Genomic DNA, 12938 nt, shown 5'->3' on the forward strand with positions numbered 1-12938 from the left:
TTTTGATTTTTCTGCAGAAAAACTGATTGTGTTGTGTTTATGTTGTCTGGCATGTAAATCCTCCACAGCGCGTTATACAACGCTGCTGCTTTATTAGTTTACTTTTTATTTTCCCTCTCTCTGCTGCACTTCTGCTCGGGGGCAGATTGTTGGCATGTTTTATTCATACGCCTTATAGATTTCTTCTGAAAGATGATTTTGTGGCAGGAAGTCCCGTGGCCTCGCAGCGAGGCAGCGGCCTGCGCCTTTAAGGCGATTCTCAGACCAAAAAGTCTGCTATTTTTTTACAGGATCATTATTCTGATGTGCCTTTCGCTAATGAGGGAATGTTTTTTTTTGGTTTTTTTTGTGGGAGAAGATGATTCATTTTGAAAGAAAGGCGTGAAGAAATACAAATAGATAAGTAATCCTGCGGCGTGTCTGCCCACTCCGCCTGGCAATTTGTGGCTGTGTGTGCGCCTAATAAAGTGTGTGTGCGCCTAATAAAGTGTGTGTGCCCCTAGTAAAGTTTATTTTTATTTTTTATTGAACAACAAACATACATTTATAATTCACACAAAAGTCAAGGCATTTTCAACATCAAGGAAAGAAAACAAAAGCAAATACTAGAGATGGCCGATATTATCGGCCGATAAATGCTTTAAAATGTAATATCGGAAATTATCGGTATCGTTTTTTTATTATTATCGGTATCGTTTTTTAAATTTTTTTTATTTGCATTAAATCAACATAAAAAACACAAGATACACTTACAATTAGTGCACCAACCCAAAAAACACACAAAAGGGTTGTTCCTTTCTGTTATTAATATTCTGGTTCCTACATTATATATCAATATATATCAATACACACCGGCGGTGAGGGATGCCGTCAAGCTGAAGAAGGAGTCCTATCGGGTTCTTTTGGCTCATAGGACTCCTGAGGCAGCGGACAGGTACCGACAGGCCAAGCGGTCTGCGACTTCAGCGGTCGCAGAGGCAAAAACTCGGACATGGGAGGAGTTCGGGGAAGCCATGGAAAACGACTTCCGGACGGCTTCGAAGCAATTCTGGACCACCATCCGCCGCCTCAGGAAGGGGAAGCAGTGCAGTGTCAACACCGTGTATGGTGGGGATGGTGCTCTGCTGACCTCGACTGCGGATGTTGTGGATCGGTGGAGAGAATACTTCGAAGACCTCCTCAATCCTACCAGCACGTCTTCCTATGAGGAAGCAGGGCCTGTGGAATCTGAGGTGGGCTCTCCTATTTCTGGGGCTGAGGTTGCCGAGGTAGTTAAAAAGCTCCTCGGTGGCAAGGCCCCGGGGGTGGATGAGATCCGCCCGGAGTTCCTTAAGGCTCTGGATGTTGTGGGGCTGTCTTGGTTGACAAGACTCTGCAACATCGCGTGGACATCGGGGGCGGTACCTCTGGATTGGCAGACCGGGGTGGTGGTTCCTCTCTTTAAGAAGGGGAACCGGAGGGTGTGTTCCAACTATCGTGGGATCACACTCCTCAGCCTTCCCGGTAAAGTCTATTCAGGTGTACTGGAGAGGAGGCTACGCCGGATAGTCGAACCTCGGATTCAGGAGGAACAGTGTGGTTTTCGTCCTGGTCGTGGAACTGTGGACCAGCTCTATACTCTCGGCAGGGTCCTTGAGGGTGCATGGGAGTTTGCCCAACCAGTCTACATGTGCTTTGTGGACTTGGAGAAGGCATTCGACCGTGTACCCCGGGAAGTCCTGTGGGGAGTGCTCAGAGAGTATGGGGTAACGGACTGTCTTATTGTGGCAGTTCGCTCCCTGTATAATCAGTGTCAGAGCTTGGTCCGCATTGCCGGCAGTAAGTCGGACACATTTCCAGTGAGGGTTGGACTCCGCCAAGGCTGCCCTTTGTCACCGATTCTGTTCATAACCTTTATGGACAGAATTTCTAGGCGCAGTCAGGGCGTTGAGGGTATCTGGTTTGGTGGCTGCAGGATTAGGTCTCTGCTATTTGCAGATGATGTGGTCCTGATGGCTTCCTCCGATCCTCTCGATGTGGAGGAGCAGCGGCTTTACTTTGAGCTCCCCCCGAATGACAGAGCTTCTCACAGATCTTCAGCTCTCACTGGATCGGTTCGCAGCCGAGTGTGAAGCGACTGGGATGAGAATCAGCACCTCCAAGTCCGAGTCCATGGTTCTCGCCCGGAAAAGGGTGGAGTGCCATCTCCGGGTTGGGGAGGAGATCTTGCCCCAAGTGGAGGAGTTCAAGTACCTCGGAGTCTTGTTCACGAGTGGGGGAAGAGTGGATCGTGAGATCGACAGGCGGATCGGTGCGGCGTCTTCAGTAATGCGGACACTGTATCGATCCGTTGTAGTGAAGAAGGAGCTGAGCCGGAAGGCAAAGCTCTCGATTTACCGGTCGATCTACGTTCCCATCCTCACCTATGGTCATGAGCTTTGGGTTATGACCGAAAGGACAAGATCACGGGTACAAGCGGCCGAAATGAGTTTCCTCCGCCGAGTGGCGGGGCTCTCCCTTAGAGATAGGGTGAGAAGCTCTGTCATCCGGGGGGAGCTCAAAGTAAAGCCGCTGCTCCTCCACATCGAGAGGAGCCAGATGAGGTGGTTCGGGCATCTGGTCAAGATGCCACCCGAACGCCTCCCTAGGAAGGTGTTTCGGGCACATCCGACCGGTAGGAGGCCACGGGGAAGACCCAGGACACGCTGGGAAGACTATGTCTCCCGGCTGGCCTGGGAACGCCTCGGGATCCCCCGGGAGGAGCTGGACGAAGTGGCTGGGGAGAGGGAAGTCTGGGCTTCCCTGCTTAAGCTGCTGCCCCCGCGACCCGACCTCGGATAAGCGGAAGAAGATGGATGGATGGATATATATCAATACAGTCTGCAGGGATACAGTCCGTAAGCACACATGATTGTGGTCCACTAATAGTACTAACCTTTAACAGTTAATTTTACTAATTTTCATTCATTACTAGTTTCTATGTAACTGTTTTACTTTATTTTTCATTCAAGGAAATGTTTTTAATTTATTTATCTTATTTTATTTTATTAATTTTTAAAAAAAAAGACCTTTTCTTCACCATACCTGGTTGTCCAAATTAGGCATAATAATGTGTTAATTCCACGACTGTATATATCGGTATCAGTTGATATTGGTATCGGTAATTAAGAGTTGGACAATATCGGAATATCGGATATTGGCAAAAAGCCATTATCGGACATCCCTAGCAAACACAGATAGGGTAATAATACTAAAAAAATATGAAAAAATAATAATTTAATGAAAAAAAAAAAAATTAAAAAAAGGGCTACCTAAATCACTTTTAAATGTTTTCAACAAGGATATTGTAATGTTTACTGCTTAAACCTTTATTGTGAAAGTCTGTATCCTTACTGCTGTAACAGGATGTATTGCGTTCACTAACCGGAAAGAGAAAATGCCCGGTGTTCGACGAAGAGGTAAAATAAACAAACTGAGAAATAAGAGTTTTCTACGTCCAGTTGTTATCCAAATGAGTCTATAATACTTTTCGTGTATAGCTAATCACAACAGATGTATAATTAAGGGCTTTTGTACTCTTAATCATTTCGTGCCCCTCGTAAAGTGTGTGTGTTCTAAAATCGCCCCACGACATGATCGGAAATAAATTGCAGCTCCAGCGCGTCCCTTCGTGACATCCCCACTTCCGCCCGGCCGCGGTCTATTATGGGATGTCACCGGGTCTTGATCGCTATTTGCCGCCGAATTGATGGAGGCGCTCGGCATTGTGGGTAAGCAGATTGACCGTTGACTCGTTGTTACCCGGATGAAGAAATGTTTTCCTCCGCACACCCGAGGACGTGTTTATAATTCATCTAACAGGATTTTCCACGGACAACAGACGCACAAACAGAGTCTTTAGGAGGTTTTAAATATAGTTCTCACACAGAAGGATAAGGGAAAATGGTTTCAATTCATTTGGAAATGAGTTCACTTCATTCGCGGATTTTTTTGATTTTTTTTAATGCTCATTTCACGGATTGTTATGAGTTCTTAAAGACGAGTCAAAAACTAAGGTAGGACCACCCACTTATAAATGATATAAATTTGGCCAACAATAGAGCTTCTAATAATATCGTTGTAATAACAAAACGGGGAGAGAATTCGGTACTTTTATACATAGACATCATACAAGTAGACGCAGCATTGGCTGCTGTGACGCGAGAAATTCGGCCGCCATCTTGAAGTGGTGACGAGGAGCCGGCGAGCAGCCTAAACTGACAGTTGACAGTTTTTTTGATTGATTGAAACTTTTATTAGTAGATTGCACAGTACAGTACATAGTCCGTACAATTGACCACTAAATGGTAACACCCGAATAAGTTTTTCAACTTGTTTAAGTCGGGATCCACATGAATTGATGCATGATACAGATATATACTATCATCATAATACAGTCATCACACAAGATAATCATCAGAGTATATTAGAGATGCGCGGATAGGCAATTATTTCATCCGCAACCGCATCAGAAAGTCGTCAACCATCCGCCATCCACCCGACCTAACATTTGATCAGAACCGCACCCGCCCGTTGTTATATATCTAATATAGACGATGCAAGGCATTAGTGAGGTTATAAAGCTTTTGCCTGTTAAAGAAAGGAGACTGATCCAATGCAGCACAGACATTCGTGTGCCACGCTGTCACGACCCAGACGCACACCAGTGCGCAATCATATGGGAGCCGCGCTGAGCGCACCTCCAAGCGCGTCTCGCTGCCGGCGACGGCCGGTATGGGCCCGACGCTCCAGCGCCATCCATTTTCAGGGCTAGTTGATTCGGCAGGTGGGTTGTTACACACTCCTTAGCGGGTTCCGACTTCCATGGCCACCGTCCTGCTGTCTATATCAACCAGGGTGAGCCCCACCCCTTTCGTGAGCGCACTGCGCGCGGAGTGACCCCTGTTACGCGCCCCCGGCAACAGGGGTGGCGGGCAGGTAAGCTGCGCGGGCGGAGCGCGCGGAGTGACCCCTGTTACGAGCCCCCGGCCACGGGGGTGGCGGGCAGGTAAGCTGCTTACCTGCTGCGCGTGACGCCGGCCGCGGCGAAGGCGGACGAGGCGGGGTGTCGGTGCGGTGGGCGCGGTGGTGACCCTGGACGTGCGTCGGGCCCTTCTCGCGGATCGCCTCAGCTACGACTCCTGGTGGGGCCCTCTCGGGGGAAGGGGCCTCGGTCCCGGACCCCGGCGAGGCGTCCCTTCTCCGCTCCGTAAAAGTGTCCATCTCTTTTTTTTTTCTTCTTCTGTTGTGGCATATGCAGCAGGTGCCTGCTCGTTTTTCGTATGTGGGTAACAACATTTAACTATGTATATATATTTCCGAATTGGTTTAACTGCCACCCGCCTGAATCTATTTAAAATCTAATTTTTATTTATTTTAACCGCCCGACCCGACCCGCGGATAAAATCTATTTTTTTTTAATTTCATCCGCCCAATCCGCGGATAATCCGCGGACTCCGCGGTTGTGCCCGCAAACCGCGCATCTCTAGAGTATATACATTGAATTATGTACATTATTTACAATCCGGGGTGTGGGATGTGGAGGGGGGTTAGGTTTGGTTGACATCAACACTTCAGTCATCAACAATTGCATCATCAGAGAAATGGACATTGAAACAGTGTAGGACTGACTTGGTAGGATATGTACAGCAAGTAGTGGGCATAGAGAGAGAGATTAGAAAGCACAGGAATAAGTGTCTACATTTGATTATTTACATTTGATTATTTACAATCCGGGGAGGTAGGATGTGGAAGGGAGGGTGTTAGTTCAGGGTTGAAGTTGCCTGGAGGTGTTGTTTTAGTGCGGTTTTGAAGGAGGATAGAGATGCACTTTCTTTTACACCTGTTGGGAGTGCATTCCATATTGATGTGGCATAGAAGGAGAATGAGTTAAGACCTTTGTTAGATCGGAATCTGGGTTTAACGTGGTTAGTGGAGCTCCCTCTGGTGTTGTGGTTATGGCGGTCAAGGAAGTAGTTTGACATGTACTTCGGTATCATGGAGGTGTAGCGGATTTTATAGACTAGGAGCCTGCGAGCAGCCTCAACTGACAGTTGACAGGTAGAAAACAAAGATGCCGGGCTGGTGTTCAGCGTTTTCCTGCTCAAATGAGCGGACTGTTGAAAATAGGAATCGGGGGATTACCATACCTGCCAACTACTCCGGTTTTCCCGTAATTAGTACGGTTTTCATCAACCTATTCCGGGTTACGGTTGCAGTGATAAAAAATACGGTTTTTCATTCATTAAAATATTTTTTTTTTTTTAAGTTTTATTCACAAAATTGCGTAACAACAATGACAATCGACACTGCTTCCCGTAACTTCCTATCGAGCCATTCCGAATGCCATGCGCGAGGCTATTTATAGCCCCGCTGCCAAGCACGCGGCCATTGTTTCCAAACAAGCGAACGATCATGGAATCAGCCGGAGAAAAATCGCGTACGAGTCTTAAACCGAAAAGAAAACTGCAGTCATTCCGTGAAGAATATTCAAAAGCCTATCCGGGAATAATTATCCGTTCCAAAAAAGGTGAAAACTACGCGAATTGCACCTTGTGCAGACAAGATTTTTCGATCGGACAAGGAGGAATTAGCGATGTAAAAGACCACGTTGGGACAAAAAAACACAAGTCTAATGCCGTTGCTAGCGATACAAGTGGAAAACTTTCAACGTTTTTCGTCGCCCAAACAGATTCTTTGGATGTGATTAATGCCGAAGTTTTATTTACGGAGGCAATAATTGAGCAAACAAAAAGGTAATGACACCAATGTTATCTATTGGAATTGTTTAGTACTGTTATACTGTTAAAAGTGTTTATACTATTTATGCTTTCAAGTCCAAGTTGAAGAAATCTTGTTAAATGTTGACAGCATAACTACCAAAATACAGAAGTATGTCCTTAATATTTTTGCAGTGCTATTTCTGTTGAAAAGTTAAAATGATTACATTAGAGATGTGATGTGCCACTTTTCAAGTGTCTGATGGCTTAAATTAATTTTCATTAATTTGTCATATTTTGAATTCTTTTGAAAGGCTTACAAAAAAACTACATTTGAATTGTAATTCCATGCTATTGACAGGACTATTAATTTTAATGAAGTTAGCTTACCATGTTTACAGTATGATAATTGTGATAGAAATGTGAATTTTAGGCACAGAATATTTTTTACAATTGAACAAGGCAGTAGATTATACAAGCTTGGACAGAAAGTTAATAATGACATCAATTTTTTTTTTAATGGAATTGTTTAGTACTGTTTTACCATTTGTTTACTGTAAAAAGTGTTTATACTGTTTATACTTTCAATTAACAAATTGAAGTCTTGTGAAAGGTTGACAGGATAACTGGCATTAACTGTCAAAATAATTTCAAACTATTGAAGTTAGCTTACAGAATAAACATGTCAATCAACCCATATGATTTTTGCTGTAATATTTTTGTTTTGAAAAGTCACTGTGACTGATAGAAAAGTGATGGTTTTAGCAACATTTTAACCTGTCTGAATGCTAATAATCATTTTGCGTCGGGGGGCGAAGGAACCCCCCACCAGGACTTTGTCCTAGACCTACCGGGGCCTGCGGCCCTTGGACCCTGCCGACTAGGTTTTTCTGATTTCAAAAGTTGGCAGGTATGGATTACTTTTCACAAGTAAGATTTAACATCAACGTACTATTGGTAGGGGTGTAACGATACACAACAATTTCGGTTCGGTACGTACCTCGGTTTAAAGGTCACGGTTCAGTTCATTTTCGGTACAGTAAGAAATAGTGATGGGTTGATGAGGCGTCATGAAGCGTTTCGACACATTGCAAAACTGTATTGATACTGTGTCGATACTGTGTCACTAAATACTGACATCTGCTGGACATTAAAAATCCCTACTGGCAACCTATGGACCGACTCAACTGACACTGATTTTATGACCCTAGTGTATACAATTATATAAACCAAGTCATTGTATTTCATTTAGGATTATTTCATATCTTCATTTAAATAAAAATATATTTTTATCTTTTTTAGATACAGTCAATAAATAATGTGAACATGTATCATAACATGGAAATCTAAAAGAACGTGTTGTGAATGAGGATGCTTGTGGACTGGGAATATATATATATATTTTTTTACACATTTTTATTAAAAAAAACAGTTTTTCCAACGTATTCAATTTTAGACGATTTCTCTTCTTAGTTATTATTTCTCCGGCTGACAGCATTGAGGAGGTGGATTTGTTAATGTACGACAATACTCAGTGACGTGCGGTGAGGTTGATGGCTGGTGAGGCACTGACTTCATCACAGTCAGATTTACAAACATATGAACCCTAAAGAGTATCGTATTCACCATTTGATTGGCAGCAGTTAACGGGTTATGTTTAAAAGCTCATACCAGCTTTTTTCCCTGCTTGGCACTCAGCATCAAGGGTTGGAATTGGGGGTTAAATCACCAAAAATTATTCCCGGGCGCGGCGCCGCTGCTGCCCACTGTTCCCCTCACCTCCCAGGGGGTGATCAAGGGGATGGGTCAAATGCAGAGGACAAATGTCATTACACCTAGTGTGTGTGTGACAATCATTGGTACTTTAACTTAACTTTAACTTTACACATACAAACTGTAGCACACAAAAAAGCACATTTAATAAAAAAAAACGTTATTATGGTCTTACCTTTACTTATAAATAAAGTCCACTCGCCGCTGTTGTGCTGGATTAATGAACCCCCTGACGGGTGTGTTATATCAACTAAAGCCCTCACTTCAACTTGCCACGTGCAAGATTGAATCTATTTAAAAAAGTGTAACCGAGGGTTTATAAATGTGGCCTATACTGTATGAAACTACAAAATAACAAACACGGAGGCTCCAGTTTACACGAGGACCACTTTATTTACCTTCTTTCAAAAACCTCCCCTCCACTACAACATGTCATCATTTCCGCTCTTGGCGCCTTCAAAATAAGAGCTCAAGGCATATACTGTATAACAGCGCATAACAGGAACTTAACATCACAAATAGGAAAGCCCATAAAAATATGTTACAAAAGTTATTTAATAATAAGCCAAAAAGTGCAAAAACAATAATGTTCGTGTTGGAGTAAATGTGAATTAGATACACCTGCAGTCTGCAGGTGTACCTAATGTTGTGGCCCTGCAGTCATTCACAACTCCTCCAACACGAACATTATTGTTTTTGCACTTTTTGGCTTCTTAAGAAATAACTTTTTTAAATAGATTCAATCTTGCACGTGGAAAGTTTAAGTGTGGGCTTTAGTTGATATAACAATTCTACGGCGGGGGTGCAGGAGGCGGGATTACTGGAGCCTCAGCCAGTGCGTCTTTTGCAGCCGTTTTATGATCGCTCAGCACAAGAAATACGTTACACACATACAGTTGTTGACAAAATACACTGTACATTATATACCTCAGCTAACTAAACTATGGAAATGTATAATATAATTCATATCGCAATACGGTCTCACTGCACAGCAGGCCAGCAGTTAGCCGAGTCCGGAATCCATGTTGAGGCACTGAGTGACGTGCCTCAACTGGCTGCTGTTCACTGCACCGTCTCTTCTCAGTATTTGAACGGCAAATGTGAAAATTCAGCGATTTTGAATAAAAATAATCTAAAACTGGTGAAGTTAAATGGAAAATAACTTTATAGTATAATCACTGGATACATATAACAATTTATTTTATTTTTTTTCTTTTTACATTTTTTTTCTTTCCATGAGGCCCCGCCTCACCTGCCTCTAGTGACTGCACGTCACTGACAATACTGTCGTACAAATGCGACATTTAACCTGCAGAAAATATGAATAGTAAACTAAGAATCATTTTGAAGAGACTTTCAATTCTAATAGATCAAGTGGAAACTTTGAGAGACCAGGATGAAACGACGAGGAAATGAACACAAATACCTTTTTTTCCTATATATGATCAAAATATTCCCACACGGCGTAAATCTTTCTTTTTGCCTGAGGCTGCTCCATGATCTCCGACGACGACAAATTACAAATGACCAATGACAGAAGTAGGGATGTCCCGATCCAGGTTTTTGCACTTCCGATCCGATACCAATATTGTTTTTGCATTTCCGATCCGACACCGATACTGACCGATACCGATACTGGCCTATGCGAGCATGTATTAAAGTTTAAAGTTATTTAGCCTACTTAGTTGTCAGAATCATGTTGAAAAGGGTTTTAGTACTCTTGATAACAACTAGCCAGCTGAATTAGGGGAGTTTGAATAATACACAATGGTTGGTAACAAGAAACTGACCTGTTTATTCAAGGAGAAACACAAAATAGACAAAATTATACATGACAAACAGAAATGGCATCATTGAACTAGGGCTGGGCGATATGGCCTTTTTTTAATATTGCGATATTTTAAGGCCATATTGCGATACACAATATATATCTCGATATTTTGCCTTAGCCTTGAATGAACACTTGATGCATATAATCACAGCAGTATGATGATTCTATGTGTTTTGATTGATTGATTGAGACTTTTATTAGTAGGTTGCACAGTGAAGTACATATTCCGTACAAGTGACCACCAAATGGTAACACCCCAATAAGTTTTTCAACTTGTTTAAGTCGGGGGCCACTTAAATTGATTCATGATACAGATATATACTATCAGATATATACTATCATCATAATACAGTCATCACACAAGATAATCACATTGAATTATTTTCATTATTTATAATCCAGGGTGTGGAGGGGGGCGCCGGATGTAAGTGTCAAAAAGACAGCCAAAATAGTTTGGTATGAGAATAAATCTAAAGTTAAAATATAGGGTAGAAATGCACCCATTTGCAGGAAATGTAGTCTTGATTTTCAACATTTTCTTTCAAGGCTTGCATGTCTACATTAAAACATTCTTCTTCATACTGCATTAATATATGCTACTTTTAAACTTTCATGCAGACAAGGAAATCACAACTAAAAAAATCACTAATTTTTTCATACGGTGTTGATGTGGACATTTTTGCCTCGGCATTTTGATGGTGTGGGCGTGTGGCACCGAACGGAGATAAGCGTCTCGACAGACGTCACAATATTTGAACAATGATGACGAAAACTGTTTTCTCTGTCGTGTCCGTGTGTCGAAAATTGTTATGCGCTTATTTTTTTATTAGATTTTGTGCGTGGCATAGATTTGCTATGCGCAGAGGACGCTTAAACAGTGCGCAATTGCACAGGCGAGCACCTTAGATGGAGCGTTGCTCGCACGGCTGCGCTAGCATCACAGCTAACGTTAGCCATTTATAAAAATAAATATGTATATAGAGACATACTGTAGTAACTTGAAGTAAATAATGAAGATTAAAGATCAATTACAAAAAAAAAAAAAAAAAATTTATTAATTTAAAGCAGTATTTTTTCTCACAATGTGTCAACTTCTTTCTTATAAAATTGGTAACAATTTCTCATATTTTTCTGTTTCTGTAATATTGCAATATTTTCTCGTAAAATTATTACTTTTTTTTATGTCAAATGATTACTTTTTAATGCAAAATTGTGACATTTGTCATATAAAATTCAGACTTTTATCACTTTTTTTGTTCTTGTAAAATAGTGAAATTTTTTGAGTAAAATGATGACTTTTGTCAAAATTTTGCCAAGTAAAATTCAAATTATTATTATAATATTGCCAACATTTTTAAAAGATTTCTTATAAAATCTTGATTTTGTGCGTGGCATATAATTGCTATGCGCAGAGGACGCTTAAACAGTGCGCAATTGCACAGGCGAGCACCTTAGAGGGAGCGTTGCTCGCACGGCTGCGCTAGCATCACAGCTAACGTTAGCCATGCTGCTACCTCTCTGCTCGGGGAGGACGTATACGTATGTTACGTATGACGTGACAGTTTGTGATGTGTGTCGTGACAGTATGTGACGTGTGTAAGAAGGTGCGCTTGCTGTCTGTGAGAGGGAGACACAGGAAAGAATGAGAAGAGCCTGTCGTGTAATGCCAGCAGCTAAATGCAACTGCGTGAGAATCCACAGACCTGTGGATGTGTTGAAGGTGTGCTGGAAATTACGGAGCAGCAGAAAAGTGGAATGTATTATTTAAATCGGTGCGTTGGAAAACACGGACCGGAGTTTTTTTAAAAACTGGATCTGGATCGGCCTTGCCGATACGCAATTTTTGGCAAATATCGGCAGCCGATCCGATCCAAATATCGTATCGGGACATCCCTAGACAGAAGTGCGGCGATTCTGTTGGCAGCAGCATCTCGTTGACAGATGCGCTTCCTTATAAACACAGTTTGGCGCGCAGGCGTCAGTTCGACACAGTTCGCGTATCGGTCACGTGACCCAAACAGCTCATGATCGGTCACGTGACTTTCTAAAAGCGGTACGCGCACCGACACAGGGTTTTGCTCTATGAGCTCGACGCATGCGCCGATGCATCGGTGTTGCCGGACCCATCACTAGTAAGAAAACATTGATCCGTACCAATAAAAGTACCGAATTCATGGTGTCTCACAGGTTAAAGTTTATGATGCTAATCGAAAATAACGGGTCTAGTAAAGGAGTCGTCTTATATTTGTGGCGTTAGAGGTTCGTACTTACAAGCTGGCAACTGACCAGAAGTATCCCCCCCCCCCCCCCCCCCCCCCCCAAAAAACGTGTCTTGAAAAAGAACGCCTGTCTTACATTGAGATGTGCTACAAAAGAAGTAAAGCTCCCGGCCTCGTTCTAGGTCCAGTGGCCGTGATCAGCGGCGAGGAAGACTCGGCCAGCCCCCTTCACCACGTCAACCACGGGATCATAACGCCGTGCACGCTGGACGCGGGGCCGGACGCCGTCGTCATCGGGATGACTCGCATCCCCGTGGTGGAGAACCCGCAGTATTTCCGACACGGACACAACTGCAACAAGCCGGCTACTCGTGAGTA

At 42.9% G+C, this 12938-nt stretch overlaps 1 protein-coding gene across 3 annotated transcripts in view; it reads left to right on the plus strand.

The window, feature by feature from the left end:
• ntrk3b (neurotrophic tyrosine kinase, receptor, type 3b) overlaps nt 1-12938 on the plus strand; it is a 656085-nt gene that overhangs the window by 494841 nt on the left and 148306 nt on the right. For all 3 annotated transcript variants that reach the window (XM_061963693.1, XM_061963694.1, XM_061963695.1), the window contains one exon: nt 12743-12931. In XM_061963693.1, the coding sequence (XP_061819677.1) occupies nt 12743-12931 (189 nt within the window). The remainder of the gene's footprint in view (nt 1-12742; nt 12932-12938) is intronic.

Source organism: Nerophis lumbriciformis, linkage group LG06 (genome assembly GCF_033978685.3).
Source record: "Nerophis lumbriciformis linkage group LG06, RoL_Nlum_v2.1, whole genome shotgun sequence".
NCBI lineage: Eukaryota > Metazoa > Chordata > Actinopteri > Syngnathiformes > Syngnathidae > Nerophis > Nerophis lumbriciformis.